The 19,266-nt window shown below is 34.3% G+C and overlaps 2 protein-coding genes across 3 annotated transcripts; both read left to right on the top strand.

The window, feature by feature from the left end:
- Positions 1 to 9,614, top strand: LOC132312793 (vacuolar protein sorting-associated protein 26A). 2 transcript variants are annotated; one of them, XM_059811298.1, is made up of 12 exons: positions 1 to 208; positions 532 to 579; positions 683 to 757; positions 1,728 to 1,802; positions 1,991 to 2,063; positions 2,227 to 2,271; positions 2,571 to 2,682; positions 3,645 to 3,711; positions 6,822 to 6,866; positions 7,208 to 7,263; positions 7,657 to 7,832; positions 8,990 to 9,614. In XM_059811298.1, exons 1-12 carry the CDS (start codon positions 44 to 46, stop codon positions 9,166 to 9,168), a joined length of 1,116 nt encoding a protein of 371 aa, XP_059667281.1. In that variant the 5' UTR covers positions 1 to 43; the 3' UTR covers positions 9,169 to 9,614. The 2 variants fall into 2 exon arrangements, with proteins under 2 accessions (XP_059667281.1, XP_059667282.1); XM_059811299.1 differs by having other exon boundaries at positions 73 to 208; positions 545 to 579.
- A 2,990-nt stretch (positions 9,615 to 12,604) lies between these two features.
- Positions 12,605 to 18,671, top strand: LOC132312792 (uncharacterized). Its single transcript, XM_059811297.1, has 8 exons — positions 12,605 to 12,884; positions 13,861 to 14,005; positions 14,098 to 14,266; positions 15,362 to 15,632; positions 16,141 to 16,406; positions 16,491 to 16,706; positions 17,818 to 17,920; positions 18,200 to 18,671. Exons 1-8 carry the CDS (start codon positions 12,734 to 12,736, stop codon positions 18,262 to 18,264), a joined length of 1,386 nt encoding a protein of 461 aa, XP_059667280.1. The 5' UTR covers positions 12,605 to 12,733; the 3' UTR covers positions 18,265 to 18,671.
- Positions 18,672 to 19,266: the final 595 nt, after the last annotated feature.

Genomic DNA, 19,266 nt, shown 5'->3' with positions numbered 1-19,266 from the left:
TCAGTTGAGAGACAGAGAGAGAAAGCGTGTCTCTAACTTAACCATGGTAAAAGAATTTAGTTGGGGGTTAGACTTTGGGTTTGTGTTAGGGTCTGAAGAAGACTCCAGCTTTGGCGACTCCGATCCCTCTCTCTCCGATCCATTCTTGTTATCAGCTCAACTCAAATTTTCTCCGATCCTCTCACAGATCCTTCTCTCTATTTATCTCGTAAGTAACTTCTCTCTCTCTATATATACATGTATTGGTTCTCTGAAATATTAATTAACTAAAATTAGGGTTCGTCACTCTGGTATTGCCAAATTCGTTTTCAGGGTAATACTAGGGGGCCAATCATTTTATTTTAGTGTAAATGTATTTGTAGATGTATATAACCCTCATTTTCTTAATTGTGAGGCTTTTGTATTGCTGATGAATATATATGCATTTTGAAAAACCCAAGGTTAAATCTTTGGTTAATGCCACATTGCTCTAGTTCAGCTATTGTGAGTCCCATGGCTCTGAACTTGAAATTTTGTCTTTGACTTTTGCAGTTGTTGTATACAGGGATTCTGAATTGGGGTTTGATCATAAACAGCATGGTAAAGTTCCGGAACTAGGTTGCTAGATTAATTTCTTCACTTGGGTTGAGTATTGCTTGATTACTAAGAATGTCTTGACTCATTTTTTAATTCTTTTTTGCAGAATTATCTTATTGGAGCTTTCAAGCCGGCTTGTAACATTTCAATAACATTTTCTGATGGGAAAACTCGCAAGCAGGTATTTAGGCTTTATTTATGCTCTTACTGGTGGTAATTTGTACTGGAGGTAGCATTTTTGAAGCATTGAACAGTAGTATAGGAACTTCAATTGTAGGTAATGATGGCTGAACCTTACGTGTTTCCTGTTGTCCGGTTGCTCAATGATATTGAAGTGATTACCTGAGCTTATGTTCAGCACTGGTTATAATATGCCATCTTATTGAATAATGGCTTAGTGATGATCACAAACAATTGCGGTATTCTTTATGGTGGAAATATGTGGAACTTAAAAAACAATGGACACCATTTAAAATTTAGAAGGGAAAGAGTTGTCCACGGCAATGCTGAAACTTCACATCATTCGCTCTCTTTTCAGTTGCGTTCCTCTTCCGATGATTTAATCAATTTTTTGGATTCTTTGGGGCCTTAGACCCCGGTTCCACTTTTGTATAAGGGACGTGTACCCCGGTTCCATTTTTGTATAAGGGACACGTTCCCCTCTTGAACGCCTTATTATTTAATTATTACTTATCAAAAAAAAAAAAAATCAATGGACATACTTTTACCATTTAAAATTTAGAAAATACTTCGCTTTTTGTGTTTGGTGGCGGAGGCTGTCCCCGCCCCTGATTCCCTTTGGTATTCCACAGTCCTCCCAAATTACGGCATCGGTTAAGTCTATGAGTTGATCACACGACTATGGTCATGCCTAAAGGCCTTATGTCAACTCAACTCCTTCAAGGGGGTTTACTTGCTTGGCTTTTGAGATAATTTATTCATGTAATTAGTGTTGTTGGTCCTTCTTATGGCTGTAAGATGTTAAATTAAGAAATTTTTAGGCGAAATACGACTTTGTTGGTGGTTTAGCATCCATCTGAATTCAAATTTAATTTTGACGGTTTACTTCTGTGAATTTATTGCAAGTAGAATATATAGTTTGATTTCCGCTGTCATGATCATACTTCTTTATTGTGTATGCATCTGTGTAGGTACCATTGAAGAAGGAAAATGGTCAAACAGTAATGGTCCCACTCTTTCAAAGTCAAGAAAACATTGCTGGGAAGGTATTCTGATGATACTGTAGTGATGTATATTGACTACATATAATTTCATTTAATATTTAGATATTTTCTGGTAAGTAATTTAATAATTTAGATATCAGCTTTCATAGTTTAGCTTAACAACTTAAATTCTCAATTTTTTATTTTTTTGTTTATAACATATATGTGTGTTTGTGTGGTGTCATTTTCAGATATCTGTGGAACCAGTTCAAGGAAAAAAGATTGAACACAATGGGATTAAAATCGAGCTCCTTGGTCAGATAGGTGAGCTTTTAATTGAATATTTTGTTACGATAATTGCTTTCAAGAAGATAAACATAGGAGATTTTACCTGTTACTATATTACCTTTGGCACTTTTTAATCTTCCTCAGTAATTATTAGAAGAATTTTTGGACATTTTTATTTCAATTATATTTCTCATTGCAGAAATGTATTTCGACAGAGGCAACTTCTATGACTTTACCTCCCTTGGTGAGTATATTTCTTACTTTGCTTTGACTAAATTAGGATTCTTTTTTTTTTTTTACCTGCTATTTATTATACACCAGTTAATGTTGATTATTATTATTATTTTTTTTTAAAAATTTTTGTGAAAAGACAAACTTTGAAGTTTGAATTGATTTTTATACTATTAATTGTAAGATCCATTTTTCTTATAAATATCTCTGACACTGTAGAGTAGTTTTGTTTTGTTTTTGTTACAATATATATTTTAAAATTAATTAGATAGAAGAATTTTTTTCCTTCTCTAACACTTCATGTGTTTTCAGTTCGTGAACTGGACGTTCCTGGTGAAGTATATGAAAGGAAAACATATCCATTTGAATTTTCTACTGTTGAAATGCCATACGAGACATACAATGGTGTCACTGTGCGGCTTAGGTAAGTTTGCTATTAAGTGTTTAAGTTTTTACAGTCGTTCATGTGAATTTTAAGTCTGATTATTTGAGATCTATTTTTGACTTTACTATATGATCAGATTAATTATGATAATGTAGCCATTAGCTGCTATAGTATTACTTGCAGCAAGTTCACTCATTTTACTGCATTGTTCATGTGCTGTTGGTTGCTATATGGCCTCATGTTATCCTGTAGCTGCCAATTAAAGCTTTGATTAAGATGTCGTTTAAGGGTTCTTAGAGATTTCTATTTATAGTCCTCACATGTATTTTCTGTAACCGTTTCGGAGTGTGGTTGTGTACCCAATATCGATGCAGCATAGAGCTACCCTCAATTGTTTCTTCATCTCTTCCCAACCATATTTTGTGGATCACAGCTTGTTTTCTATGTTGCTCGAATGCTGATGTTAGTGTTTGTTTCCTTCGATGTTCCATTTGTAAACTTCAAATTATCATTCTCATAAATTCAATAGGTTGTAGACATTATACATGGTCATTTAATTTAATGATTACTCCCTCCGTCCCACAAAAAGTGTCCACCTTTCCATTTTTTGCTGTCCCAAAATAATTGCCCCAATTCAAAATCCAATGTATCATTTTTTTAATATTCCTAATTTACCCTCCTTGCCTTGAAGTTATAAAAGCAATTAATGTTTATGTGGACCCATCACGAAGGGTATATTTGGAAATTCATTACCTACCGCTATAACAATATAAATTAAAACTACACTCTTAAAAAGCTAGGTTCCCAAAAAGGGACACTTTCTGTGGGATGGAGCCTGGAGGGAGTATTAATTAATAATAGAGTGCAAGCATCTAATTGCACATTAGTCAGTTAACTATTGAAATTTCACCTGCAGTTCATCAAACTAGTACATTATATATGATAGTTGTGATGTTAAATGACGCCATAATAAGAGTTATCCTGAATTATGTTTTCTGAAGGTATGTCCTGAAAGTGACAATCAGTCGTGGGTATGCTGGCAGCATTGTGGAATACCAAGATTTTATGGTGGGCCCCCCTCTCTCTCTGTCTCTCTCTCTCTCTCTCTATATATATATATCCCTCTCAAAATATTGGTTATTAACTTCTTGCTATCCTTTCTGCCATAAACACAACTTGAAGTTAACCATCTCTTAAGGTTATTTATTTATTTTTAAGAAAGATGGTCGTGTGGAATATGTGTTTCTTGAGAATGATGCGTAAAAATCAAGAATGTTGCGTAAAAATCAATGTAGCAAGTACTTGTTTTTCAAGAATAGAGCCCTGTATAAATTAGTGTTTTCATATCTACCATACAAGATAGTTGCTAGTATGCACAAAATTTGGAATGATATATGTATGCTAAAACCTTCACTTCTAGAGATGTTTTGACTTGAAATTAGTAGTAGGTTGTATGGAATATTTGAGATATGTCGTAACTGTGCTCTCATGATATGCATGTTTATATGTCTGTCTTTCATAAAGCTGGTCTATGTTCTCAAGTATGGAGTTTGTTACTGCAAGATAGCTAACATTTTACTTTAATCGAATCATCACTTATCTCTAACATCTGCTTACCATATATTGTTCTTATTTCTTACACTTCCTAGTCTCTCCATAACTAGTGGTTTAGTCTACTGATTAAGCATTCTTTTTCTTTTTCCAATTTGATTTGGTTTCTGAAATGAACTCAGACAAGTAGGCTTACTTGGTATTTTGCTTCAAAGAGTGGGAACCAATAGCTACTTCAACAAACATATGAAATTGTATTTATGATAGTCGAAGAATCTTATTATTTCTTATTTATTTTCTGTTTCTGGAATGCAAATGTGTGTCCTACAGTTGGAATCACATCTCAAACCTCGAAGGTATTAGGTGGAACACCCCACATGCAATTAGACATTCTCTTGAGTTCGTCGTTTCCTGGTGTTGGAGGTTTTAGAGTTTCATGGTTGTGAAATCTGACTAGATTTTGAGAAAAGATCCAATCTTCGCCATTTGCATGTTTGCTAAGGAATATGTGACCAGCTTTGCTGGTAAATGTATCAATCATGTGACCAAATGTGCAGGTTTTGGTTGAACATCCTTTAATAGAAAATAGGAACATAGATGATCGATATTTTGGAAACAGAAAAAATTATGATGCAATGCATCATATCAATCTCTGCCTTGGCACTGCAAGGATTAGGTGAGGGTTCTTTAGCCATGGGCCAGGTTAGTTTCACTGCCCAAATGTAGGCTTGAATTGGGAACTAGAAATGTACTAATATTGGCTGGTATAAAAGTTAAGTTGGTAGATACAATGATTTCAAGAGGAGTTATTACTTATTAGGTTATTTACAAGAAACTAACAGTGGGATAAGGAGACTGAATATGTAATAAAAGTATGTTACATGGAAAAGAGAAACGTCAGGCTTAATGCAAGTTGCGAATGGATTACCTAAATGAAGTTTTATATTAGGAGAATAGGAGTGAGTACTACAACAACAAACCATTTGGAATGGACAACACATGCATAAGTGCATGCATTTGCCAAGCAGGATAAATCTGATGCGCTAAACAACAATTTAAGGCAGACATCAATGCATTTATTCAAGGGAACACCATGGAAGAATTAATCTTAATTATTCTCGGCAAATGACAAAAATTATTATATGGCCACGAGAGTGAGGCTAATAATATGAGTGGGTTTGCTTGGGTCACAGGTTTTGGAAAGAATAAGCTTGGTAATCTAGTAATTAAAATTTGTAGTGGCATTGATATTGGCACAAGATAGATGAATGTATCAGGTCATTATCTTGTGACGTTATGACTACGAGGATCCCCTGTTATATGCCTATAAAGGTTACCAAACAGGGTCTTTTTACATCTTTAGTGGCATTGATATTGGCACAAGAGAGATGAATGTATCAGGTCATTATCATGTGACCTTATGACTCTATGAGGATCCCCTGTTATATGCCTATAAAGGTTACTAAACAGGGTCTTTTTACATCTGTATAAACCTTCCATAATTTGTTTATGTGATACGTACCATGCTCACTTATAAAAGATAATAATAATTACAATAGTAATATTCAAGTTAAAATAAAATACATGGTATGGTACCAGAAAAACAAAATTTAATATTGCATGCCATGGCTGATCTCCTTAGCTTTTAGCCAAATTTTATATTGAATACCTGTATCACATTTTTAGCCTTTGCATTATCAACTTGTCTAAAAACTTTCATAGTATGCTGGAAGTCTGATACCATTGTAGTTGCTGCAATTTTTATTATCCTCTCTAGAAAAATCTATCATCGCTTCTCTCAAACTTTCAATTCAGTCTTTATGATGTAAATTTTTAATTTTCTTTAGCCTACCATTTTATGGATTTCCATTCCCCCATGCTAACAAAGTTATTGTATGAATCATCAAATGTTATAAATTTGGTATGTACTGATATCTAGCTTCATCCGTTGTCCGTAATGCTTTGGAAGATTATTCTTTTACTTGTATATTTGCAGAGAATCCTTATCTGCTTTTGCTGTGCTCCTTTGAGAACTTCATTGTTCCACCTACCATGTTTCTTTGATGATGAGTTGATTCTATAGACATTTTAAGTGACGTTTATGATATCTTACTTATCAACAAAATTAAATAAATCATATTTTGGATATGGATGCACAGCTGAATGGAAAAGAAGGATTTATCTGGTTGTCCCTAAGTAAATGAGTCTTGAGACCTATTTGAATTTATGTAGTTTGTAATTTGTATGACTTGGTAAGATTCTATATGTATGACTCCCTTACCATAAATGTAAGGATGATAGACTTAATTTATTAATGTAATTTATGCTATGATGCAGTAGATGTTCTGCTGTAGGTTCTCATATATTCTTTGATTGGATTTATCAGTTTTTGTATGTGGTACCCTGATTTTTACACAATATTTTCTTTCCATATACATATATTTTATAGATTTTTTTTTCTATAGGTTCCTAATAGTATCTAACCACTTCAATTTCCTTCCAGCTATATTCCTTGTACCAATTTACAATCTTATTTTTTTCTGTGCTCTTTATGGACATTATCTATATAACACTTAGTTGTCCTGATTAATTTAATTGATTTTTTTTTTTTTTTTTTTTTGTTCCAGGTTCGCAATTATAACCCAGCTCCATCAATTAACAACAGTATTAAGGTTAGTGCAGCTGCTGCAGCACTACAATACCTATTGCATTTACGTGTGTGGCATTTAGCTGTGTACATAAAAAGAAAAATGGAAAATAATACCATTGGCGTGACTTGGATGGTTGTTACAAATTCCATTTACCAATTATAGTCATTTAAATAATCTTGGTTTTAATATTTTTTCATGCTTCATGTTCGTGAGAAATTGAGTATGTGATGGAGTGGCTTCTTGAACAGAGCTATCATCTTATTTTTTAATTTCAATGCCTATTTTCTTTATCTCTCATTCATCATGCAACTGCTAACCCCATTAGAAATTCTTTTTCTATCTCTAATCATTAAACCTTCCAGATGGAAGTTGGAATTGAAGATTGCCTTCACATTGAGTTCGAGTACAATAAAAGCAAGTAAGTCATAAATTGTCTGATTAAGGTGAACTATTGTTTGTTTCTTACTGAGTTCCTGATTAGACACCGACTGATAATCTCAGTGAGATACATGAAGCTGAAACCTGAAGTCGTTCAGTTCATGGATTGCACTGGACCTATTTTACCCAGGTCCTAATTACTTCCAAGTTCCAACCAACCAAAGCCTTATTATGACTGAAAATCGATGTTTAATGCCACTTAAGCAATATGTATTAGGTCTGGGATTGGAAAGTCCGTTATCTGGTTTTAAGGTCTGGCATTCATGGGCCTACCCAGATAGGTTCTGTCAGAATTTAGTTGTTCTTTGTCTTTTATAGAACTTCTATTAAAAGGGGATCTATACCCTCACTGATGGGAATTTTGAATAACCAGGTATCATCTTAAAGATGTTATCATAGGCAAGATATATTTTCTTCTTGTAAGAATCAAGATTAAAAATATGGATCTTGAGATCAGGCGTAGAGAATCAACAGGTTCAGGGGCCAACACTCATGTTGAAACAGAGACACTTGCAAAGTTTGAGTTGATGGATGGTGCTCCTGTCAGAGGTATGCTCAGTACCATCATTTATGGTTTTAGTTTTTCAATGAAAATATCTATTTTCTTTCATTTAAAGCTAGTATTTGCTTATCCTTGTCAGCTTTATCTGTATACATACATTATTAGGATTGGTTGGTTGTTGTACTATACCTTTGGAGGTAGGAAGAAGTTGACATTTCAATATGCATGCCAGCTGAACAATTTAGTGATTTCATGGGGGGACACAAAATGTGAAAATCGTTTTGAAACTCTCAGTCTCCGACTGATTATGAACTTATCAATTGGAAATATGTGCACTGCTTAGTTAGATTTCAACAAAGGCCTGTGAGTAGTTGAACCGACCCCTGAAGGGTCCCAAACAGAGTTTGAGCTGTCAAAACTCCTGGTCAGCTAAGAGTGTAAGGTTTTGAAGAAGTGACCCAATTGTGCTTGCGTGTGTTTGGTTATCAAAATGATGCAATTGTGAACTAATGAGGACCAACTCCAGTAACTTAAATTATGGACATGAGGTTGCCGAAGTCAACTGTGTCTGACAGGGAGGGGTGGGCTTTCAACACGAGGTTGAATATTCGAACAATGATAAAATAGGGAACTTTGGAGAAAATTTCTGATAGTACTGGAATTTCCTTTAATATAATCGAAAAATGAAGTGAGATATGGTGTAATTGGAAAATTTGTTTTACCACTTTACTTAATGACACTTCTGTTGTCAAGTTGTGGTTGAGCCGACCTGAAGAGGAACCAGGAACCAGTAATGATCGTCCAACCCTGATTGTTCAGACACTGGCCAAATCTTTTTTGCTTCCCAAGACGGTCAGTAGAAAGTTGAGGGATTCTTTGAAATCCAAGTTTCATTCACTTTATATTTCCAAACACTTCAAAGGGAATGGTTAAGAAATTCAATAATACTGTCTTCTTTCAGGTCCCTTTTTTTGATAGTTCTGTTTTAGTTAATATGAGTTCTTGAAAGCACTAAAGATGACTTGAGTTTTTGCATTCATGTTTTCCGGATTAATTTTCATTCTTACTTTTGAGAACAACAAAACTTTTATTTACCTGAATGTGATAGAAAAATGTCGAATCAGCTAAAGTAGGTCTGAATTGGATTTGTTTGTTAGTCATATTGCGCACTTAAAAGTTTTTTTTAATGTGTTTGCTTTTACAGGTGAATCAATTCCAATTAGACTGTTCCTTAGCCCTTACGAACTGACGCCAACACATCGCAACATCAACAACAAATTCAGCGTTAAATATTATTTGAACCTTGTACTTGTTGATGAAGAGGATCGTCGGTATTTTAAGCAGCAAGAAATCACAATATATCGCCTTGCAGAAACTTCCTAATCCATGTTGGTGTGAAATTGGCATTCTATCCAAGGGAAAAAAGAATGGAAGTTTAATCGCCTTGTGAAACAATATCAAGTGTTGACATCTTAGGTCATCTCACCAGATCTAGAATCCTGTTTCTTGAGAAGGGTTTCGATGAGATTGTATTTGTTAGTGAATCCCACCTTTTATACGGACATTGTAGCAAATGTATAGACAAGAAATTATGCACATCGGCTTTGTAAGGAGATATCTTTGGTTGATGTTCTGATACCATTTTGAACAGTTTTCTAGCATTTGATAGAATCAATAATTGTTGTCTTGTTTGGCCATTCTATATATGTGGTGTCGACATACCATCCTATGTCGATTGTTTTTCTTTGTGCTTTGTTCTGTATTCTGCTTGAGTCCTCTGGAATATTTATATTTAAGATCCATTTTGGAATGTTTTTCATTTTGCAGCATTTGAGCCTTGGTTGGTTTTGTCGTGTGGTGTGATGGGCAAATATTGCATACCTGTCATTCAATATAAATTTTCTAGAAATGGAGTCTCAGTGTCACCGGTATATCCACTGCAAGTGGTCTTAATTTTCATTTATTATTGTTGTTATTTTTATTTTTGTCATTTTTCACCTTCTCCTCCTCCTGCTGTTTGGGGGGGCTAAAAATAAGGAAACAGTAGTCTCTTTATACAAAGTACTTTCTCCATCTCGTGGGAAAGCTTTGTTTATTAGATATATATATTTTTGTTTTTATCTCCTTTCCAAGAAGGTATTGGATGTTCATCGGTTCATTTGAACCATAAGTATTTGTACAAATCTAAATCCGTGTTATACATGTACATTCATACACATGTTGGTACATCATGTCGGTGTATATTTAAATCCATATAATCGATACACAAGTCGGTACATCATATCGGTGTGTCAAATATTTAGATTCGTATAATCGATATGAAACGCGTATATTATGTCAGTGTACCAAATATCTATTTTTTTTAGACCAAGAAGATTAGATTACATTAGTGATTGTTTTACGTGGAAGGCACGTACTGGTTGGCATCTCAGTAACAGCAATTCCATTTTAAAAAATGCAAATTACTCAGGTTTAATTATTGAATAATTCAGTCTTTTGTGGATCTATCATTGACTAAAATGTGCATTTATTGTCTTCCTGGATTTCTAGGCCACAAATGAGCTGAGTTGATTTTATTTTATGTTTCACTAGTATTATTATTACTATTTTAATTTTTTTGTTTTTTCTTATACTTTGTCTTTTTTTGACGGTGGTGAAGGACTCTTTACATAAATTTATTGTAAGGATACTATAATAAACTTAATTCTTTATTTATATCAAAAACATCAAAAAGAGAAGTCCATAATTAATGGAGTACATGGTTTTATTATATAGATATTGAAAATTATATAAATAATTCATTAAACATGTTTATGAGTCTGTTTCAGATTCGATTATTTTGGTTACAAACAAGTCGTTTGTGTTAGAAAATTGAATCAATTAATGAAGACGAACAAGTTGAAACTGAAATATATAGAAAATTGAATCAATGAATGTTGACAAACAAGTTGGGACTTGGGAGGTGAAATATATGTACGAACATATAGCACGTGACAGAATTATATATATATATATATATATACATATATATATTACTGTGTATGAGAAAGTTGATATTTTGCTTTCGGAACCGACACTGAATAATACCATGGTATATGTTCACACATATTTTCACCATAACACCATCTTTACTCCGGTATGAGAAAGTTGATATTTTGCTATCATAACCGACACTGAATAATACCATAGTAATTGAAACATTATCTTTAATTTGGCTAACCATCACCATTGCCATCGTTCTCATGACAATCCCCCGTCCATGTCCCCATTTTCCAATCTCTCAAGCTGTCGGCACATGCGATGCATTTTTTATTAGTATTAGAAAATGAAATGAAATGAATTGAATTTAAACACGCTATCTGTGATTTAATGATATCTTTTTTCTTTTAAAATTAATACTAACAAATGAAACATTTTTTGGGAACAGATTGATTATTTCTTTCCTTTTGTTTGATTGAATAGAATAGAAGAGAAGAGTAAGAGAATTAGCTCACCATTTATTATGTTGGTGACGAGAGAAAGAGAGATAAAATTTTAGATTATTTTTACTATTATGTCCTGTAATACTTAAAATATTGTACTTTAAAACTTGTGTTTCTTCCCCCTTTTCCCTTCTTTCATATGAAAATTTGTAATTTTTTCCTTATATCATCTCTACAACAAAGGCATTTGTTCATTCCTTTCTATTTTCTTCCCACGTCTCTTCTTTCCTTTCTACTAAATAAGGCATAAATGTAGAAGGTTATAGCCTTGGACCAAAAAATAAAATAAAATAAATAATAATAATAATAATATTTTTACTCTAAGACTATGTTTGGTGAAGAAAAAAAAAACCAGAAAAAAAAAAAAAAAACCGAAGAGAGACAGAAAAGAAGAAAAAGGAAACAAAAAAATAGAAGAATTTAAAGAAGTATAAGGGGGAAAAAAATAAAAAAAGAAAAGAAAAATAACAGAATTTAGAAGGAAAAAAAAAAAAAAAGAGTTTAATTTAAGAAGGAAAATTTAACATAGAAAATTAATAAATTATTGTTTTTATTTATGGGGCAAGGGCCGCCCGGGGCATAGCTCCCTTCTATTTGATGTGTTTGGATCTAAGTCACATAAAGCAGACACCCCCGGCATAGCTCCCTCCTACTTGATGTGTTTGGATCTAAGTCACATAAAGCGGGAATGGAAGCGAGACTGTAACAGCGAGAACGTGAGAGTGACAAAATTATGTCTTTGAGCGATAACGTGCATGAAGCGTGAAAGCAAGAGCGCTCTTAAAAAGTGAGAGCAACTTCTGTTGAAAATAATTGTGTGACTTAAGTTTGAATCATTGCTGAATCATCTCTGGACTCTCTACTTAAGTTGTTGTAATTTTTTAAATAAATTAAATTTATTTTTAACATATTCAATATGTTTACTTTTAGTTAGATTTAATATATTAAAATAAATTTAATTGCATTTAGATCATTTATTAAAGAAAGATATATAAATAAAACTATATTTATTAGTGAGTCCATCTGTATAACTGCGATCATTTAAGTTTTTCTCCTCAGGTCACCATGGGCATGGAGGGAGTGCAGTACCTATACCGATAACCCGATAAAACTAATGGAACGGACGGCTCTGATACAATGGAAAAGCGGGAACACAGTGTATTGCAGCGCAAGATCCGAGAGCGTGTCATTTGGATCTTTTAAGTTGTGGGCACTGATTCAGATAAGGACCCCACCAATCAGACAACGGACATGAAGCCACGTGTCTCGTTAACTGTGAAACCGCGTCCTTCGTGCTTGCATATACCTCACCCCACCTCACGTACTATGCAGCATATATCACTCACTCTCCTCCGTCTCCAGTGTACGTTAGAATCTTACTGTGGAGAGGACACGCCCCCCTCGCTCTCCCTCTCTCTTCTTTCTCTCTCTAGATTTGGAGGCAGAGATCGTCGGTTTTCGCAACAATGGAGCTGTTCTATTACCTTGTGTTCGGCGGTCTCGGGCTCGTGGTGGCAGCTCTGGAGCTGAGCAAGAACAACAAAGACCGGATCAACACTTCTCTGCCTTTCAATTCCTTCAAGAACAATTACCTTCTCGTCTACTCTCTTATGATGGGTAAGCAAATTAACCATAGATCTGGCCCTCTTGTATTATAAATGTGTATACAAGCACACACAGTATATGTATATATAGCAATTTAGGAAATTGATCATTGTGGTTTGTATATTGTTAGATCATTTAACCAGATCTGAAGTAAGTGGTTTCGAGGTATTGAAGTGCCTTTTTGGATCTATGTTCCGACTCTGCTCGCAATATATTCTTTGAGAGATACTTTTGTTTTGCTTGGGTTTGGTTGGTATTTAGGGTTTTGGGGCTCGTTGGATGTGATTAAGACTCTGGATCTGAATCTGAATCTGAATCTCAATGATTCTTTAAACAGAAAAATGGAGGAGGAAAGAAGAATTAAATCTCAGAATCTTATTTTTCCATTGTTTTTGAGATCTCAGAAGCCCGAAACAAAGCTACCCAAGTGAGCCTAATTAAATTGTTTAAGAAAAAACAACATAAGATAAAATGGAACATTTTGGATTTGTTAATTGTTCTTTATGGTTGGTTCAGTTCACTTATCTGAGAAATTTGTTTTTTAGCTGATACAATTTTTTTTTTTTTTTTTTTTTTTTTTTTTCCCCCCGATTTTAGCTGATGGTATCGATTTGATCTAACTGGTTTCGTATGTTATACAAGTCCCTTCTTCATCAATTCTTGGTTAATTTTACTTCTTGACGACTTGAGTTACTTTTCGAATTTCTTTCAATGCTGAGATTTTGTTGATGAATGAAAAGCAGAAGAATGTCGATGCTTGATTTTATCTTTCTTTTCTTTTGGCTTTAGTTTTTTTGGCAAATAAGCAGAGGGGGTGTATTAATTGCTTTGAGCTGGCACCTTTAAAATAAAATTAGAATCCTGCGCTTCTTTATCAATTCTTTGGTGTATTAATTGCTTTGAGTAGGTAATTGTCTGCATCTTAGCTATTACTTTGTGGGCACATTTATGTATTTTCTCTGATGGATTTGTTTTTATGCGACAATAGCCGGGGATTGGTTGCAAGGTCCGTATGTGTACTATCTATATCGTACATATGGCTTCGGGAAGGGGGAGATCGGGCAGCTCTTTATCGCGGGTTTTGGATCTTCCATGTTGTTTGGGACAATTGTCGGATCTCTAGCTGACAAACAGTGAGATTTCCCTCTGAATATTGTGTATGCATTATCCTTCAGTAATGCAATTGTTTTCTTGTTTTTTTAATGCCTTTATAAACTAAATACAGGGGGCGGAAGAGAGCATGTGTGACTTACTGCATTACTTACATTCTGAGCTGCATCACCAAGCATTCTCCACAATACAAAGTTTTGATGTTGGGTCGTGTTTTGGGTGGTATTGCCACTTCTCTCCTATTTTCAGCATTTGAATCATGGCTTGTGGCAGAACACAATAAGGTGAGGGGTTTTTGCTCTGTCTTTGTTCTTAAATTCATTTTCAACTTGTAAGTGATTCTTTTAAGTTGATTAAATGTCATGCTTGGATCTAATGAACTGGTTTACATTTCCCCGATGGTGTAATTGTCATAGTATAGTCTCACTGAGTAGGGTCTCAATTCATAATAAGATATCTCATAGGATAAGACAGCCACTATGAACTCTTTTCACAACAAAAAATACAAAACTTGTTTCATCCCCTCCCCCTCTTCATGAGTAGTGATTACTTATGAGATGCATTTATAAAAGGAGAAATGACTTTCAAATTTGGAGAGAGAATATGTTGATCATATGCTTTCTAATATCTGGTAAATGCTTTCCTGATTCATTTAGTACAGTTCCTTGTAACCAGAAGACTTGATGCTAAAATACTTACAGAAAATTAACCAGTTACTCTAGCCAAAATAAGTAAATAAATAAAAAGCGTAATAGATTGTAGGATTTATTATTATCCTGTTTGATTCTCACACACCCACTTTGCATGTGTGGGGACTTAAATCCTCACACATGCAAAGTGAAGAGAGAATATGTAGATTTTTTTATTATTAACCTATTTGATTCTCACACACCCACTTTGCCCGTGTGGGGACTTAAATCCTCGAAATTCTACTTTGGAAGATGAGGACATACTACTAGGCAACAACCCTTGGTCTAATAAATTTTAGTTATAAATACTTCCATATAATTTTCATACAGCCTTCTCAATGCCAGCCAAGGTGCTTTCAAAATTAAGATCTTAATTCTAGAACTAGAACTTTTTGATGTTCTTGCAATTTAACTGATTTGTTCTAGTTTGAAAAGTTATCTTTATTCAAAAAGAGTTGCATATATCTTTACTCTTCTATTTTGCCCTGACCATGCTGTCCTTTTTATTTTGGCTTATCTTGTGCCTTCCATTCTCACTTTCTGAATTTGCAATAAGAGGTGAACAATGTAGTTGTTAGTTACACTTTCCTTTAATCTCTGAACCTGGGTCAATCAACTGCCCTGGTGTTTGTCTATGGAAGTAACCTTTTTTTTATTGCAATTATTCATGTTATCTTCTTCTCTTTGCAGAGGGGATTTGAACAACAATGGTTGTCACTTACATTCTCAAAGGCAGTATTTCTTGGTAACGGTCTCGTTGCTATAATAGCAGGTTTGTTTGGAAATCTGCTAGTTGATACCTTGGATCTTGGGCCTGTGGCACCCTTTGATGCAGCTTCATGCTTTCTTGCAATTGGGATGACCATTATACTATCATCATGGTCTGAGAACTATGGAGACCCGTCAGAGAACAAGGACTTGCTTACCCAGTTCAAGGGTGCTGCTGTGGCCATCGCTTCAGGTAGATGCCTATACTTGATTTATGTAGTACATGTCATCGCTTTTCCTCATAAATAATATCACAGCCTATGAATACTCCTAGAGTAGACCTTGAGGACTGCATGCACAAGACGGTGTGATTCCAGAATCACCATCCAGTTGTTCTGCCTAAGCGATCAACTATGCCAAAAAACAATGCTTATTGAATGAACTTAGCCTTTTTAATCAGCACGGTTTAGGTTGGCCATGTAAATGTGGCGTGCCTGGCTCTGACTGATTATTTTGGCATTTTATTTTCCTGGAAAGAGAAAGAAGGAAAAAACAACCTGTATCTTATATGATTTATTACAGGATGCAATTTTCTTTAAGAGATCTCCTGGCTAGCATTTTTCAAGCACTGCCGATCCAAGCTTGGTTCTCAGTACCTAATTCATTGTTCAACTGCTATCACCATAGTCTATCTATGTGTTCTTGAATGTGTTTCCTTCTTTGTTTGTTATTCTTACAGTTTTCTGGTTTATGTGGATCAGATGAGAAGATTGCATTGCTGGGCGCAATACAGTCCCTGTTTGAAGGTTCGATGTATACTTTTGTATTCCTCTGGACTCCTGCTTTGAGCCCAAACGAGGAGGAAATTCCCCATGGTTTCATTTTTGCAACTTTCATGTTGGCTTCGATGTTGGGAAGCACAGTTGCATCTCGCTTGATGGCCCGCGCATCACTGAAAGTTGAGAGCTACATGCAGATTGTATTTGTAGTTTCTTCTGCCTCTCTCCTGCTTCCAATTGTGACAAATGTATGTTATGTGATTCATTTTATCTCTATTTGATCATAGATTCTTCTCATTAAGGTCATTTCTAACTCTCCTTATTTGGAACAGTTCTTGGTAACCCCATCGAAGGGGAAAGGTGGAAGCATCTCATTTTCAGGTTGTATCCAGCTTCTTGGCTTCTGTACCTTTGAAAGTTGTGTGGGAATATTTTGGCCATCCATCATGAAGATGAGGTCCCAATACATACCCGAGGAGGCCAGAAGCACCATTATGAACTTCTTCCGTATTCCTCTCAACATCTTTGTGTGCATTGTGCTGTACAATGTAAGTTACTGCATCTATAGATTCATTCATTCACCTTTTACTTTACATGTTGCATCATAAATTTTTTATGGATCCACCCAATTCCTTCCTATTTGTTTTGGCCTGTCATAAGGTTTGATCACTCTTGATTGGTTCAAACCCAATTATAAACTTCAAAATGTGAACCTTCAGGTAGGCTCTCTTTATTTTTCTGGCTTAAAGCAAACCTACGGCAATCTGAGTTATTGCCAGTTCATATTGTGCTTGTAGACTCTAGAAGACTTTAGGCAGGTTTGGCTCGTTATAAATTGAGGCCCAGGGCAAGAATTTCAAAGGAGACTATTTATTTATTTATTTATTTAATATAATGATTTATATAATATTAATTTATAAACAATATAAAATTTTACTAATTAACCAATTAAAGCAAGTCTGCAAAAATAAAAGGTCAATGACAAGTGAAGAGTATTTTTAAAATACACTTATCAAAAAAAAAAGTGAAGAGTATTTTTAAAATACACTTATCAAAAAAAAAAGTGAAGAGTATTTTTAAAATACAAGAAAAGGTCTGGAAAAATAAAATAGTTAGAATATAACTCAACTATATTATCAAGCATTTCAATTCATTCTAAAACCTTAAAGAGTGCATGAACAAAAATCTATTTTTATGGACTCATACCAAGGATTTAATGCCATGTTTGGTGTGAGTGAATGGAATGCTTTTGTTTCCATTCTTTAGTTTGGTAATTAACTTTAAAGTTGGAATGATGATTCTTGTCCATTATCTGAGAATGGTGATTCCTACTAATTCATTCCACTTTTCAACTAAATGAATGACCATTCTATTCCCACTTAAAAAATAATAATAATAAATAAATGAATAAAAAAAACATTTGATGAAATGTCGGCTACACACATATATATATATGTTTTACAAAAATAGGATGTTTTTGTGTGCAACCAAACATAGGAATGAGAATGGTAATCCATTCCCATTCCATTCTTTGATTCATTCTATTCGCTTTTTTTTTTTTTTTTTTTTTTGGGAAAGTAAGGTAAACAAGTCTATCATACACCGGAAGTACTCTTTTCCTTGTGTTACTTAAAAATTGCTTTGGTGTGTTTTTTGAAGGTTAATGCATTCCCGATCACCGTTATGTTTGGTATGTGCTCGATCTTCCTCCTTGTGGCAGCTCTCTTGCAGAGGCGACTCTTTGCGATTGCTGATAAGTCAAGTAAGTATACTGTTGCAGAACTAAAGTTTTATTAGCTGTAGCTCATTTTGGGTCCATGTTTACGCAGTATATGATATGGTGGCAAACCAACACAATTATTTTGCCATCTGTAGTTTTTATAATAATAAGTCAAGTCATGAATAATAATTGAACTGGGGGAGCTTGCTAGGATGGCTTGGTAAGCAAGCAACCAGTTATGTAAAAAGCTCATTGATAAATTGACACTCTCAAATTGGTGGTTTGCTGGTGCTTACTGTGTGCAATGTGTGTTCATTACAGAGACTGAAGATTGGACAGCGATGAAGGATAAGGATTCTGAGGCAGAGCCATTAAACAATGCTTGATGTCAAAATATAGGACCAGACACAATTTTTTTGAAGGATAAAAAGAACCACCTAATTCTTGCCATAAACAGATGGTAGTATCGGTTTAATGGATGGGTATAATTCAAATGTAATGTGAACGTAAAGAAAATAGTGGGCTTTCGATGGAGGAGAAATGCTGCTATAATTGTTTCTCATCTGTGATTAAAGCAACATGGACAATACTTAGCATCAGTTCATCTCCTCAGCTTTTACAGTTGGGATCTTCAGTGTTCACCTTTGTAATTTTGATTGTTTCTTTTTCTAATATATGTCTCAGGAAGTATCTATTGAGATCCTAGTTTTGCTTTTGACAATTTTTCGATTCAACTCAAGTGTAAGTGTGAAATTCTGATGATGATTTTTTATAATATAACGTGGTTCATAAATTCTTCCGCAATTGTGTGGAAATAAATTCAGAGCATAAGCAATGTTGACACTTTGCTCATGTTCGTTAAACAAATGTATCCGATGACAAACTGATCGGCACGAAAGCTTCAACTAGAATTCTTTTTTTTTCTGAGCTTCTTGCAACGGTGGAAATGTTCCTAAACTGCTGCCCTGTGGGATCAATTGAAACTTTGTTTGTTGGTTGGACTTGAATCAATATTGTTTGGATATAGCTAATATTCAGTTATCTCTTGCAGTTTAATTCACTCCTTTTATACACTGCAGTACTCTAAATGCATATTTTTGGCACTACTACACTTGCATTAAAGGTACGAAAATCTGAACCACCTTGACACCAGCTATGTTACACTATCCATATTTAACACTCTTTATGTTATATGGAAACATCATTTTATTTCAAAAAAAAAAGAAAATATTAAAGAATATCAATATTTTCTCTTGTAAACGTATCCTTGCATTTGGACATTTGATTTAAAGAATATCAATATTTTCTCTTGTAAACGTATCCTTGCATTTGGACATTTGATTCAACATTTAAAAAAATATTGAGACAAGTGATATACGATAGAATAT

The sequence above is a fragment of the Cornus florida genome, unplaced genomic scaffold (genome assembly GCF_030987335.1).
Source record: "Cornus florida cultivar Cherokee Brave unplaced genomic scaffold, ASM3098733v1 CherokeeBrave_3.0.0_Hap2_Chr06, whole genome shotgun sequence".
Classification (NCBI taxonomy): domain Eukaryota; kingdom Viridiplantae; phylum Streptophyta; class Magnoliopsida; order Cornales; family Cornaceae; genus Cornus; species Cornus florida.
This window is presented reverse-complemented; position numbering and strand designations above follow the sequence as displayed.

What these genes read in the sequence shown, in the direction of transcription:
- LOC132312793 (XM_059811298.1), top strand. Translation starts at nt 44, where the DNA reads ATGGTAAAAGAATTTAGTTGGGGGTTAGACTTTGGGTTTGTGTTAGGG. An exon ending in TCCTTCTCTCTATTTATCTC is followed by an intron (nt 209 to 531) that starts GTAAGTAACTTC and finishes TGACTTTTGCAG; the next exon opens with TTGTTGTATACAGGGATTCT. An exon ending in AAGAAAACATTGCTGGGAAG is followed by an intron (nt 1,803 to 1,990) that starts GTATTCTGATGA and finishes TGTCATTTTCAG; the next exon opens with ATATCTGTGGAACCAGTTCA.
- LOC132312792 (XM_059811297.1), top strand. Translation starts at nt 12,734, where the DNA reads ATGGAGCTGTTCTATTACCTTGTGTTCGGCGGTCTCGGGCTCGTGGTG. An exon ending in GGATCTCTAGCTGACAAACA is followed by an intron (nt 14,006 to 14,097) that starts GTGAGATTTCCC and finishes AACTAAATACAG; the next exon opens with GGGGCGGAAGAGAGCATGTG. An exon ending in TGCGATTGCTGATAAGTCAA is followed by an intron (nt 17,921 to 18,199) that starts GTAAGTATACTG and finishes TGTTCATTACAG; the next exon opens with AGACTGAAGATTGGACAGCG.